The 14,541-nt window shown below is 35.2% G+C and overlaps 1 protein-coding gene across 2 annotated transcripts; it reads right to left on the bottom strand.

Moving 5' to 3' along the window:
* Positions 1 to 670: 670 nt before the first annotated feature.
* On the bottom strand, positions 671 to 8,656 carry LOC18448460 (putative methylesterase 14, chloroplastic). 2 transcript variants are annotated; one of them, XM_088850991.1, is made up of 5 exons: positions 7,977 to 8,656; positions 4,005 to 4,244; positions 3,570 to 3,713; positions 3,307 to 3,441; positions 671 to 1,059 (listed from the first exon to the last, which is right to left on the bottom strand). In XM_088850991.1, the coding sequence occupies exons 1-5, from the start codon at positions 8,241 to 8,243 to the stop codon at positions 1,024 to 1,026; spliced, it is 822 nt and encodes a 273-aa protein (XP_088707117.1). In that variant the 5' UTR covers positions 8,244 to 8,656; the 3' UTR covers positions 671 to 1,023. The 2 variants fall into 2 exon arrangements, with proteins under 2 accessions (XP_088707117.1, XP_006858583.2); XM_006858521.4 differs by having other exon boundaries at positions 671 to 1,036.
* Between the last annotated feature and the right edge of the window lie 5,885 nt (positions 8,657 to 14,541).

Raw genomic sequence — 14,541 nt, 5'->3', positions numbered from 1 at the left:
CATTTATATGATTTCCACTTTTTTTTATTGGTACTTCTCTGCTGCCCTTATTTGTTAGTAGTTCTTTAAATGTAATAGTTGCAAAGTTCCACACCACTTTTTTTTTTTTTATATATATATGAATTTTTTGTCCTTCTACTTTATTCTCATGGAAATGGTTGCCACAACCATGGGCACCAAAATAAGAGCTCCCAACATATAAGCCAACCCATCAAATTGTTTCTTTCACAATATGATTGGAAAATGACTACAAGTTTCCAGTGCCTGAAAACTTAATCGCTCTATTTTGCACCTCAGATCCCAAATGTTCCACAACTACACTTCAACAGATTACTGAAGGGCATTTGTTGGTAATAGATGGGCAATCTAGGGGAATGGGGTCATATAGTTGTAGGGGAATGGTGATTTTTGGTCTAAAATTCTGCACATCTTTCACTTGAAAAGATAAATAATTTCCAAATACAAAAAGTTGATTTTGAGTTTCTAAATACCTCCATCCATTTGGTGGATGAATCGTTCTAACAAAAAATTTCGGAATCAATTTCTCCCCCTTTTTTTTGTCCAAGTTCATTTTATTCTTTTGGTCACTAAGATGAGACTCACACTTGTGCAAAATTTAGAATCCAACTGACTCCTATCCCTAAGCAATATACCCAATACCTCCCACAAATAGCAAAATAAATTTATTGCAAAAAATGGCAAAAATACCCTCATATTACTTGTATCTCGAAATGAAGCAATAATTTACATGAAAAGTTGTACACTAAGGTAGTTGGGCAATCTCGAGTAGGACCTTGTGTAATGACTGAGGCTTAGAGAAGAAGGGGCAATGATCACTACCCTTCAGCTTGTACACACCCTCTGGTGGGTTTTCTCTCACTAACTTCTCTTGAATGTCTGATGAGAGAGCTCGGTCCTCAAGTGTTTGCACATAGAAGCGGCGTGCATTCCCGTACTTTTCAGGTGTCAAAGAGAGGCTCTCCATTATAGGTTTCAATGGTATGGGGCGCATGGACACAGCTGCTAAGGCAACATCCTGTCATACCCAAGTCTTCCAACCTTAGCAAAGAAATCATGCATAGGAGCTTAGAATAAAATCTCTCTCTCTCTCTCACATATGGCATCAACATCATCAACAATAGAGAGGTGTGTGATAAGGGAGTGGGCTCAAATTCTGATTGAAGGTCCACGTGTAAATAGATGCCTAACTTGGGCAGGATAATCAACAAAAATTGTGGAATCACGAGGAATAATCTGGTTTCTAGGGACTTGCTCCTTCACTTCAATTCTCAGTAATACAGAGTGAGCTATCACTCCTCAGGTTAGAGTTGGCAATTACTTTCAAGTAAATTCTCTGAGGAAAGAAAGAGTAGAGATGGAAGCATGTTGAAAGTGTCATAAGCAAATCAATCCAGAACATCCAGCTTTATACAAACACAAGCTAAGGAACTCAAAATGAATAAGGGAAAACATACTAAAAACCAATGAAGTATGGTTGCATAGCTACCCTTGCTTCAACAGGCCTCATGAACAAGGCAAGTATGCCATAATCCAATCGACTAAGGAAACCGTAATCCATCAGGGTCATCACCATCCAATGACATGCACATTGATGGAAAGTTTGGAACTCAGCATAGGAATCATACTCCCTCTCTCTCTCTCTCATTTTGGTTGAGGATGATGACTAAAGGCCACTACAATCAGGAAAGAAATTCAGTAAAAATTTCAAACAGGACAAAGATGAATCCAATTTGAAAATCTGATACTAGTCCCACAACCAGAAGTGGTATTATTTTTAAGTATGAACTCTTAGGGCGTGCTTGTTTTCTAGAAGATGCAATTTTGGAGATCCATCTTCCAGTATTGTAGCACTTCCCTACTTGATAACAGGGAATTGTTATACTAAAGTGATACTGCAGTATCGACTTACATTATATTTAAAGTTAAAAAGTGGATACTGCAACTTCAATGAGTGGCCATGGAACTTGAGGGATCCAGTTCCTTGGAAGACAGTTTCCAAAACTGTCTTCGAAAAGACAAACACGCCCTTAGGAATTGGAGCAATACTATCTGAAACTATGGTAGAATCCATGGTTTCAAAAATTGGCTGAGTAACTCGGCCTCGTCCTATGGGTGAGGCGAGTTTTAGCCGAGTAGGTTGTACAGAATTTTTTAAACTTCAAATATATTATCACGTCAACTTTATTTCAGCTGCGCTTGAATGTTTTATTGGATAGCTCTACCGGTAAGTTTTGCCCTAGTGGAGGTTCGATTTCTACGCTTGTCACTTTTTAAAGACATCCTTTTTTAATAGTTCCAAAATCTATTTTTTTGAGTTCCAAAAAAAAATCGGTCGTCCCCGAGAATGGATGTCGAGACGTCTTTAGAAGAGGTCCTTTATGAACAGGATACTAACCAACATGCTCGCTTGCAAGGTTCTGTATCAAGATGGCACTACTAATATATATAATAACGTTTGCTTTCCATTTTCTATATAAAAAAGAAGAGCTGGACTCAGGCGAGTTACTCGGACTCGCCCGATTAAATCGCCTCGGCCAGGTCTTGAGTACCTTGGCCGAGTCAATTTTTTTAATACTAATAGAATCCAACAAATTTGGCAGGACAAGTTTTAAAATCTAGGATCACCAAATTTCCCCTCAAGGGCATATTTGTATGAAAAAATGTATAATAAAGATTGTGAATGGAAAAGATAATTACAATGTGCAGAGAGGTTTAAAAATAAGATGCAACGATACTACTAGAAAAGGGATGCAGTCAAGCACTCTGCCAGACATTAAACAATGATAAGTGCATGAATAATAACCTTCTATCAATCATAAATTTCATCTTATTCATATCTAGTATTTGTTAATATGGTCGATAGGATACATCATAATTGGAGAACAATAAATAGAAATTCATCGTTGAATGAACCATCAATATGCCCAACTTTCAAACAATTCAAAAATCCCAACTTAGCTATATTACAATAGAATAGCTCAACAACTAAATGAGTTATTTTGAACATCCCATTAAGTACATATGCCTGAGATGCAGAGTCCTTATGGATAAATAATTCAGTAACAGTTAAAGAAATTAATTTGAAAAATGATTATCCCTACAATGATTTATAACCAATCTAACCCAAACATATAAGACCTTGACAAAGCAGTACTCTTTTAACACTAATTCAAAATCCTAAAAACAACTGTAATTGCTTAACACTCAAAAGCGTGCCAAAATTTGACACTTACTGACAAAATTTGGGCAGGGAACATATAAAAAGAAATATGACCAATAATATACCTTAGCTGGACTCTGATTGAAATATAGCTTGTTGATTTGGTTTTTTTCAAGCTTGAGACCCGTTGGAGATCTGTCTTTGCCATTACCATACATGAGAAGTTGTGATTCCTTCATAAAAACCTCAGCAGAAATCAACTGCAAATTGTAAATGCCTCGTATGAGGTAGGAAGGTGGGATAAGGCATCAATGTACACATAACCAGTGATTACAACAATCCAAACTATTGATATTTTCCCTATGGAATATCTAAAGTAATAAAGTACCTCATCCGTGAACACATCAAATGGCCGCTGCCCATGTCTGACCATTGTGGCACTTAAGTAAATTGCTTTTGAAATTTTTTTCGGGTAATGCTCAAGAGCATATGATAAGCATGCCCCAGCACAACTGTGACCAACAACAATAACCTGTGGAAAAATATCATTCATAATGTAAACATGTAAAGGAGATGGGTACCATAATCAAAATGACCAGAGAATACTACTAAGACACAACAATCCAATAGATTATGGAAAAAAGAATATGCCATCAGGGTCACTGTCCACAGGAGAAAGTGGGACCCACCAAAAATTGTCATGCAGACAATGGTCAGCCCTGTGGAATGGTTACCAATGGTCCATAGGTTATATTATACTCATATGTAAATTGACTACTAATTCGTGAGGTTGAGGACATGGTTTTCATCAGTTGAGGCTCACCTTCTCATTTTCAGGGAGACTCTTTAAAAAATTAGTCAAAGGACTTGCATATTCTGCCAGTGTTGTGATACCATTTGTGTCTGTATGGTCAATTCCTGACCCAGAAAGATCTAATGCAATGGGATGAAATCCTGCCTCCTCCAATAGAGAAATCGACTTGTACCAACACCATGCTCCAAACCCTTCTCCATGAACTAGAACAAATTTTTTTGTTTCCAAATTATCTAGAACATCTGAGGACTGTGAAAATACAATGCCAAAATCAGAAAGACATAAAATCACCTATGTAATTTTTTGATATATTTAACCACCTATATATTATACAAGTGCTACATACAATAAACAATTTATGTATAAAACTATAGAACAATGCGAGAAGCAAAATAGTGGAAGTATAAACGCTTTGATAGAAACTAAATGACTGAAACCCAAATGCAAATCTTTCCGTGTCAACAATCCTTCTTGACATATACATAAGCCATTTCCTTGTGCATTTAAATTTATTGACTACCAAACATGAGTTTTGCTCTTCAGAGGACATCTACAACAGCATTTAGTAGTGAGTTTCATGTACATACAAACCACCACTCAATTTAACTAATCCATATAACAACTGCCAATACAACAGATGCATTGATAATAGGAAATGAGCAGTAGCTAAATTCAAAATTTTCACTATCTTCTCCTGTAAGCATTTTACTATCCAAAACAGTACTCTATCTACACCAAAAACACCTAAGAACCAACCCAACCCCCACCCCTGCAACAATCACACACATGCACACAAACATTTCTAGCTCTATAAATGCAACAGACCCACCAATTCTTGTTTCTAGGCAATAGCAAGAGGCGGATAATTTATCAAATCACACCAAGAGATCAACTATTTAACTTTCAGCCAAGGTGTGATTTGATAATTTCCCAAGAAATTTATGATTTGTACTTTGATGGGCTATTTGAAATTTGATCAAAAGAATGATGAGCTCCTTTGAAATTTGATGTTATATAGTTCAACTCTTAGGTGTGAATTGAAATATTTTCCCACATGGAATTACTTCTTGCAATATCCATATGAATCAGCCTCATATCGGAACTTTAAACTTTCTCTACCTCCAGTTTTACTCCAAGCATGAAAGATTGTACACATGAATCATTGCATGATGAATAAAGATTATTGTATTACAGCAATAGTAGATAAGCAATTACTTTTGTTATGGTTTACGTATTTCACCTTTATTGGATTTTATTGATACCATAATTGGTTAATGAGGATATTGTGGCCATTGACACTTTGTGGCATATGCATATGCATAGCCTTTTACTTTCAGTAAGTTGTCAATATTAGATTCACAAATGGTGTTCTTCAAATGATCTCATGATTTCCACATGCAGTGTTGACATGATATCACAGCTAAATTGAGGACACAGGTTCCAACTCCCAAACCTTTTAACTATGAATAATAAATAAAGGTCAGCATATCACAGAAGCATGATGAATAGTGCATAACATGTTACTTTTAGTGTACAAAGGTAGTTTACATGTTTCGCCCATATTGGATTTTATTGATACCAAACTTGGTTATTGAGGCTATTGCGGCCATCGGCACTTTCTTTACATGCATGTGCGTGGTGTTTTCTTTTAATAAGTTAGTTGTATTGTATTTATAATTGGTGCTACTGAGATGCTTTTGTGATTTCCACATGCAGAATTAACATGGTATCATATCTGAATTGAGGGACTCAGGTTTCAATTCCTATGAGGTCACAGAATCTAGTCACCACAAGATTCACAACTTTCACCACCATTGGAGTGGTTTCTTCATTGTTGCATACTAAGGCCATTGCATGTATGTGCTCTTCCACCATCCAGTGAAGATGATCTTTAAAGATTACACAAAATGATACTCCTAAGTTTTGGAGTTCACAGAAAGCACTCGAAGGAAACGTAACTATGTTTTACTCAGTTCAAAATATTTAGAATCATATATAAACTCCCAATATTATGACAATGATTTCCATATTTTAGTAACTTTTCCTCTGTGTTAAATATTTTAAACTCTTAATTTTTTTAAGTAATAAGTTTTTTAACTATGCTTACAAGTAATGCACAAGTAATGCCTACTCAAACTTATTTTATATTAATGTTTATTGGAAGAGTCAGCACTCAGTCTCGGCTTTTACCAAGGACAACTTGATCATGAGCAAAGCTCTTCATAGCATATCTAACAATCACACTTAAAACCCCACTGAAAACAAATTTCTTCAAGTAATAAATACAGCTAAATTTTCATGGGATATACCTTTGTCAAAAATAGGATCCATGGAACTCACTATAGAGTGTTCAACGAAAACAATAAGGGTTTAGGTAGAAGGTAAGAGAAAGCCATTAAAATGTAAATACGGTGTGGAGGAAGGAATGATGCACAGCAAAGCCAATACTGTGATTCACCCAATTACTTGATGATTTCAACCACCACCCTTGCTCATCAGAAGCACCTAGAGATAAAATATTCAAAGAAATGGCAATTTTACAATCGCTAGGAGTTCAGAGCGCTGCATGGCATTTCTTAAACAATTAGAACACAATTTATTGGATATTGCATTTTTTGATCATCCTCATCTTGATACAACAAAGAGAGCACCACCCATAAGAAGCATAAATGGGCATTAAATTGTATATTTATGTTCCTTGGTTTACTCCATGTTCATTGTAAGAGTAATTGTGCTTCCCGCCTTCATGCAAAACAACTGTTTTCAGCCTATTTCTTGACTAGAGATGAAACTCAACCATATTGTTGAGTTTAGGACCAGGCAACCCAAAATGCACTACCATATATTGGTGTTTGTTTCCATATAAAAAAGAACAAATAAGCAATTGGCTAATTAGTCCAATACCCACCAACATGACCCATTAACAAGTGCCATGAGACCTTATTGTGATGATGATGTGTAATAATGCAATACTTCATGCTTGAAAGGAACACATGAATTTTCCCATGTCAGTACTTGGAGAAGTGTCTCAGGAGATTTCAAGGAATATAACTGGATATCAGCATGGATTTTACTATAAAATACATTTATTTTTTTCTTTTTCTTTTTCCTTTAAGTTGCATGGTGTCCATTATGGATTTCTGCTCTGAGTAATTTTTATTCCTTTACCCCAGCAGAGACATGGCTCAATTGGACATGACCTCAAAGTTACAAGCGGCGACTTTGAGGCCACCGATTTCAAGCCAACTTATGAATAAGAAAGAAAATAAAAAACTTGTACTAGCTATTATCATTTGATCAAACTATCAAAGAGCATAAAGATGATAAGAAGGCCTGATTTTTGTTTAATGTCAACAGAGTTAGGCCTCTCAAAAGAGAAGCAAGTTACTCATAAGACACTCACTCTGATGATCACTTTTGCAAGACCTACTTTTTCATGGGACCCAAGGACTCCAAATCCCCAAAGCCACTATCTCAAGCTCATAGAAACAATCACAGAAAGCATAAAGCTTGAATTTTTTTGCACAAAAGCAATCATTCCTGTCCCCCTCTTGAGAATTATGGTTGTAAAGCTCCAAATATGAATATATTGAATTCAGGGTTAACTGGCATCATAATTCCCAAAAAACCCATATGGAATCATGTGAAATATTTTAAGAAGAAACATAAAGCACAAGAAAAACCCCATCTTCAAAAGTCCTTTTTTTCCTACACAAAAAGCAATACACAACGCCAAAAGATGAGATGCCAAATTATAACTGATGAACAACCACAAAAAGCAGAGGCTATCATGCCCATGTCTCAGTGTCAATAGAAAAACAGAGAGAGAGAGAGAGAGAGAGAGAGAGAGAGAGAGAGCGAGAGAGCCAGAGAGAGAGAGAGAGAGAGTGAGATAGAGAGAGAGAGAGAGAGAGAAAGAGAGAGAGCGAGGGAGGGAGGGAGGAAGAGAATAACAAATACGTATGTATTGTAATTTCTCACCAGTTTTCCATTAGAGAAGGAATCTGAGAGATTTCGGCGTCGAGAACTTGAGGTCCCAGGACCCCCCTGTTTGCTTATTCGTCGAGACATCGAACCATCAAACCTCTGAGACTGAGACTGATGCTGGTGAAAAGCCATTGCCAGAGCTTGCCTATGAATCAACTCCTCTTCAACACTCATCTTCCTTTGTGATCTCACTTTCTTTCTACTCTCTGATCTTATATCTTTCCCATCTTTTCTGGGTATGCATATGAGATTGTTTCCCATTCGAACCTCTTAGAACTAGAGAGAGAAAACCAGAGAAAATCTCTGAAACTAGAGAGAGAAACCAGAGGTACCTTTGGGTTGTGCGTTGCTTATAAATCCATCATTGACACATAATAAGAACAAAAACAATGATAAAAAAACAGGAAAGAATTTGGCGAATAGAAGCAAGAATCTGCAGAAATTATGGGGTTTGGTGCAAAAATATGAAGTGGGTTTTTTTCAAAGTGAATGCTGAGGCGATGACCACCCACTGTTCCCGCACCTTGCATTAATGTGCAACCATTGTTGTTGGGCGTGGACAAAAACTTGGTTTTTTGCAATTTACCCATCTCTCTCTGAAACTTGGTTTATTGCAATTTACCCATTTCTCTCTCTCTAGAACTTGGTCAATTGGAATTCACTTGCTCTCTTTCTCTGTGGAAAACTTGGTGGATTATAATTTACCCCTCTTCTCTCTCTTGGTTGGTGTAGGGAAATCCTGGTTTACTGCAATTTTACCCCGCCCCTCTCCGTCTACATTCATATGGTCATATATTTCCAAAAGAATGAAGTTAGGCCTACGCTTTATGGAGACAAAATAAAGCCTCACCTCAAATCCTTGAAAGCACTTTTTAGCGATAAAAATCTCTTCTAAAATCAATTGTTAACACTGATAATAAATTTAGAAACTAAAAATATGAGAAAGATCTCACGATATGTAGTGGATTTATGAACAATTATTTCTAAGGTAAAATAGATCGAAGATCTCACGATATGTAGTGGATTTATGAACAATTATTTTTAAGGTAAAATAGATCGTCTAGATAATTTGTTACAATGTGCGATGTTTTTTAGAGTTTCAAATCTTTTTACTTTTTCATAATGTTCAAGCCCAAATGATCAAAATTAAAGATTTTACAAAACTTGAATTACAATTTACAATGAGGTATGAGATAAGACTTTACTTATTTTAATAGGATTACAGCCCTATCAAACTATTTTCCTTCACAAAATTACTTGTGAGGGAGAAAACAAGCTTGAGTTACTTGATTCTCTTTCCCATGTGCGAAAATGACTCAATGCAAAAATGCGGAAGGGTGTGATTTACTGTTCTCTCTGTCCATGCGTCTCATTGAATGCAAGCATTCTTTATTCCTCTCTCTCTCTCTATCTAGGTGTCTAGAACCTTTGAATGTCTTCTCTCTCTTTTAGGGTTTGAACTTTGAAAGATATCTTTTAGGGTTTGAACTTTGAAAGATTTCTCTGTCTTTTTTTTTTTTTTTTTCTTTTTTTTTTGTTAATTGAGTATCTCTTCTTTTTTTTTCTTTTTTATGGGGATAATTCAATAGGAAAGACGAGTCCTATCCACCCATATATTTTTAAAGGAAAAAGTTTATATAAGGTGTCAACCTTATGCCATGCGAGTAAGTGCACTTAAAAAATCTATTAGAGAAGGTTGTTATGTTGGAAAACCGTCAAATCAATCATCTCAACCTTGAGATTCATAAATATAAAAAAAAATGAACTCTAGTTCTAAAATAGTTCATCTTTTAATGCATTATCTGGACCGTCTATTTTTAAGATTTTGAAGTACGCATGGATTTGCATGATCATCACCATCTCTAAAATTTTAAATTTCATAATTAGAGGCAACAATAGATTTTCATATCATCGAACAAGAAACTACATTTTTGGCATAATTTTCAGGTGCACGTTATGTCAACAGTATAAGGTTAATACTTTGTACAAACCTCACCCATTTTCAAAAAGCTTAGGAGTTGGGTTTTTTTTTAAGTATTTGTAGGGCGTGACCATTGGAATGGAAACAACAAAGTGGGTGTAAGGATGCGACCACCACGACCCCGTAGAGTTGGCAATGGACCCAAGTCCAATCTGAGATCCGTAGGGTATACTCGACATGGGTCTAGGTATGGGTCTAATATTTAGAACTGGTGGGTCGGGTCCAAAACATGGATCTCAAACACTATACGGGTTTGGGTCTAGGTCTGATTGGAATCGACCTGTACCCGATCCGTATCAATAAACTGTTGGATATAAAATACTTGAAGGCTTATTCGTTTAGGTGTATTAAAGATCGTATACAATAAGAACTCGTAGTCAATTTTAGCTATTAAACGACAAATTAGAAGGCTTGAAACTAATGGGGGTGATTGTGACTTTGTTATCAATAATATTGGTATATGATTGTAAAACAAAAAAAACTCATAATGAGGATGGCAAAAGGCTCAACCCGAAGGGTACAGGATAGGTCAAACTTTTGGACCTAACGAATCAGGTCCGGGTCCAAAATTTGGACCCGAATAGCATTTGGGTCTAGTCCGGGTTCAAAATCTGGACCCGAAGACTATTCGGGTCTGGGTCCAACCGGACCCAACCCGTTGCCACCCAGCCCCTTTCCCACCTCTGTCCCTCTATTTTTTAATGGCCACAATAGCCTCTCCCCCAACCAAAACACACTTCCTTTTTACTGTTTATTCACATTGCAGATCAAAGTTCAAATGTGGTGTGAGAGATCCAGGAATGAAAACAAGGAAAGGGCGTGTGAAGTTGGAGGACATCTAATTAAGCTATTAAAGTATGCACCTCCATCTACCACCCACCGCATCATGATGTCTCCATCACACTTAAATATAATTATTAAAGTACTCTTATGCAAATAAAAAATGAAAAAATTTATATAGACATCTTTTTATTGAATTTCAAAAAAGTTAAAGGCATGATTGTCTCTTAATAGGTGTTTTCTTATGGAAATTTATCAAACCATGGCTTAGAGTTGAACTATTTAACACTTTTGTTTAGGTGTGATTTGATGAATATTCAACTTCAAAGAAACTTTATCAAAAAGCAGATGAGGGATCACTATTTAACAACTAAATACTTTTTTATTTAATTTTGAAAAGCCATAATCATGAGATCATTTGGTTGATATTTATGTATTATTTGCTGAATTGGTGAACCGGTAAATAATTGATACTTTTTAATGTGCTTGGATAAATTCTCCAACCCAACAGCCCATGTAATTTGCTATTTGAGGTTCAATCAAAAGAATGATGGAATATTTGAAAATAGATAAAAGAAAATAGTGAATGGGTTTAAATTTTTAATACTGCAACTCTTAAGAGCGATTGGACGAGTTTCTCCTTTTATCTATGGGAAGCTTTTTTATGGGGCTGCAGCTACATAAAGTCACATTTCAAAATCTATTACTTAACTACTTTGCTAAAAAAAATGACTCCAATGTTGCAAAACCTATAAATAGATTGTCTTGATCTCAACAACCATGGATCACTTCAACTTAGATGATACTAAGAATTGATCATCCAATTCAAATGTTCGTAAACCCCTAGCTCGCTACTATTATAGAGCTTCAAATTCTATAGTCAATAGTTAAAAGACATTAAAGAGCCATTATAAGGATCTTCGCCACGTCTTAATGGGGTTTTGCGGTGCGGCCGTACCAAATTTTGTAAAGCTGGGGCCCTATAGAGATTGCACTCTATTTATATATTTGGAGAATCAGAAGAGCGAGGAAGTTTCTTCTCGGGGATGGAAAATTTTCCTTTATTTTCTACTCTATAAAAATTGAATTATACCCAAATTCAAAAAAAAAAATTGCAATACAATTCCATAAGGTTGTCTTCTAAGTATTTTGAGATATCTTTGTTATCTTGACACCCAAACATCAGCATTACCATCCAAATAAATGATAATACTATATTTCTCAAAGCTTATAGATACTTAGACAATTTCATTGTTACCCATAAACTATTCATAATGCTATTGTATACTAAAAAAGGACGATTTTGGGTTTAAGGAAAAGCTAGGAAGTTTGATTTATCCAGCGAAAAACATAAAGTTTTGGGTCATTTTCCGTGGTCCACAGTATCTATATTTGAAATATACTACCGTTAACAAAATAGTGTTTGAAATTTCTTTTGACATTGGACATAATTGAAAGGTTACATGGTTTTGATGTACTCTTTTGGAGAGGTGGCAAATACGAACCAATTGGGACCCACAAGGCCAAATTGATGTTCTTCCTCTTGGTGGTTTTAAATATGGGTGCGGTTTGCATAGAGCCGAGGCTCTAAACAATCAAAGTAAAATGCATCTTCAAATAGTATCGAGAAATCTGGTTTCAATACTGAAAATCTTTGTAATAGCTTTAAACTATATTTTCATATCTAATTATAAAAATTAACGCTTTAAAAATATTGTTTTTAGAACGGATAAATGAAAACTTTATAATCCTGAAAATTGACAGTCAAAAAATGCATTACAAGATGCACTATTTTCAAAGCTTGAAATCCATTTTTTTCACAAGTCCATGCATCTTAAGGTCAAGATGATCAATTTGAGGATATTTGAGCATCAAAACAGCCTCTTCTTGTGAACTTTTTGACTTGTAGCCTAATTTAATTGTTTAGAGCCTCGCACTTATATAAATTTTTTCCTTCAAGTATTGACTAGCCGATTTGTAATCGTACGAGTTGGGCTTGAGACAAGGGTTCTTTGTTTCAGATGGCCCCAACCACGGAACAGACCCAGGTTGTTTCACCATAGTGAAACTTCTAGTTCACTGTTAGGATTTGGGTATCTCCTTTAGTCTCATGGCGAATTTTTCCCTTTTCTCTATATATGTTTTTAGCGAGTCGCCACATAAATAAGCAGTTTGGCTTGGTTCAGGAGATGCCTGAGCCAACATTCGATTTTGCTTTTATGAAAATTGCTCTCTCTCTCTCTCACTGTTCTTTCTTCTTGTGCATTATTAAACACCTCTCTCTCTCTATGTATGTGTGTATGCCTACTTTATAAAAATATAGACACTTATGACCTAGATATGGAATGTTATAGACACCAACATCAAAATTGTCCTTAAGACATCGCACATTTATACTTGATTTAGATAAATGGGGGAGATTGGATATTATATGGCACTAAGACATGTTTGTTAAAGAGCACGTATAGTATGCTCACTCGGGTGCATAGTTTACTTACTCCCTCGTTCAGATGACCTATTTGGGAGGATTTTTTTCAATATGAAATTTTGGAAAAATCACTATATGATTATTCTCAAAAAAATAAATTTAAAATTTGAATTTTCTACCACTTAGATCTCACCCTCTAAAAATTGGATGGTTTCTATTCAATCTTGAGACAGTATTTTTTCCAAGTTCCTAGAGAGTGCAATTAGGATTTTTTTATTTTTTCTTGAGGTTAATCAATGTATTAAAGACATTATATCCCCAAAATTAATCCTACTTCGGGTTTTACCTGAGGGCGTAAATGGACAGTATACTCCTTAGGGAGTAAAGAAATTTTCTTTCCGCACAGAGCTTTATTTGGGAGAGTTTTTGAGAAATAGAAATCAATTTTTATAATTTACGAGGTATGAAACTACTTTTGCAGCTTTATTTGGGAGAGTTTTTAAGAAATAGAAAATCAATTTTTATAATTTACGAGGTATGAAACTACTTTTGCAAAAACAAATTCGCCCAAATGTGTAGCAGCATTGAGTTGGCATTATCACATGTCACGGTTTTGCATGAAACACATGCAAGAGAAAGTGAAATCTCTCTCCACCAGAAATTTCAAGTAAGGTTACTAAGAAGTGCCCAAATAATTACTAAAGTCTTAGATAAGTCTCGTATCTTTAATATATTGGCCAGCTTCAAAAACCAATAACATGTATCTATGTTACATAAGTGTAAACAAGTTAGATAAGAAAAAAGTTTATACAAGGTTGCAACATTAAAATGTAGAATTACATATACACCTCAAAAATTCGTCGAAAAAGGTTGCTTTGGTATTGAAAATCCCTCTAATTGGTCATCTCGACATCGAGATATATGAATAAGAAAAATAAAAAATTTTGAGTCTCAAAACCAGTACATCTTGTAACACATTATCTAGACCGTTCATTTTCAAGATTTTCATAAATTTATAGATCTACTTGATTTTAACAATTTTTGGAGTTTAAAATTTTATAATTAGATATAAAAATATATTTTAAAATAATCCTAAGAATTTTTTACATCAAAATTTCGTGTGATAAAATTTAGAGGTGCGCCTTAATTGGATTGTTTAAAGTTGTAACCATATAGAAACCACAACCTTTAGATAAAAGGGAAAGTAGGATATTATGTGATACTAAAATATTTTTATAGCGAAATTTCAAGAAAGGTGAAAAAAATGTCAAAATTACAAAAACTCTTAGACATGAGTGTTTTTGCTGGACTTTATTGATAGAAGCCCAAAACCATAAGCGCATGTTCCAAGTTGCGCAGGTGTGTGCATA

The sequence above is a fragment of the Amborella trichopoda genome, chromosome 11, assembly GCF_054954075.1.
Source record: "Amborella trichopoda isolate Santa Cruz 75 chromosome 11, AtrichopodaSantaCruz75HAP2 v2.0, whole genome shotgun sequence".
In the NCBI taxonomy this organism is placed as follows: domain Eukaryota; kingdom Viridiplantae; phylum Streptophyta; class Magnoliopsida; order Amborellales; family Amborellaceae; genus Amborella; species Amborella trichopoda.
The sequence above is the reverse complement of the archived record's forward strand: the minus strand, read 5'-3'. Positions and strand labels throughout refer to the sequence as shown.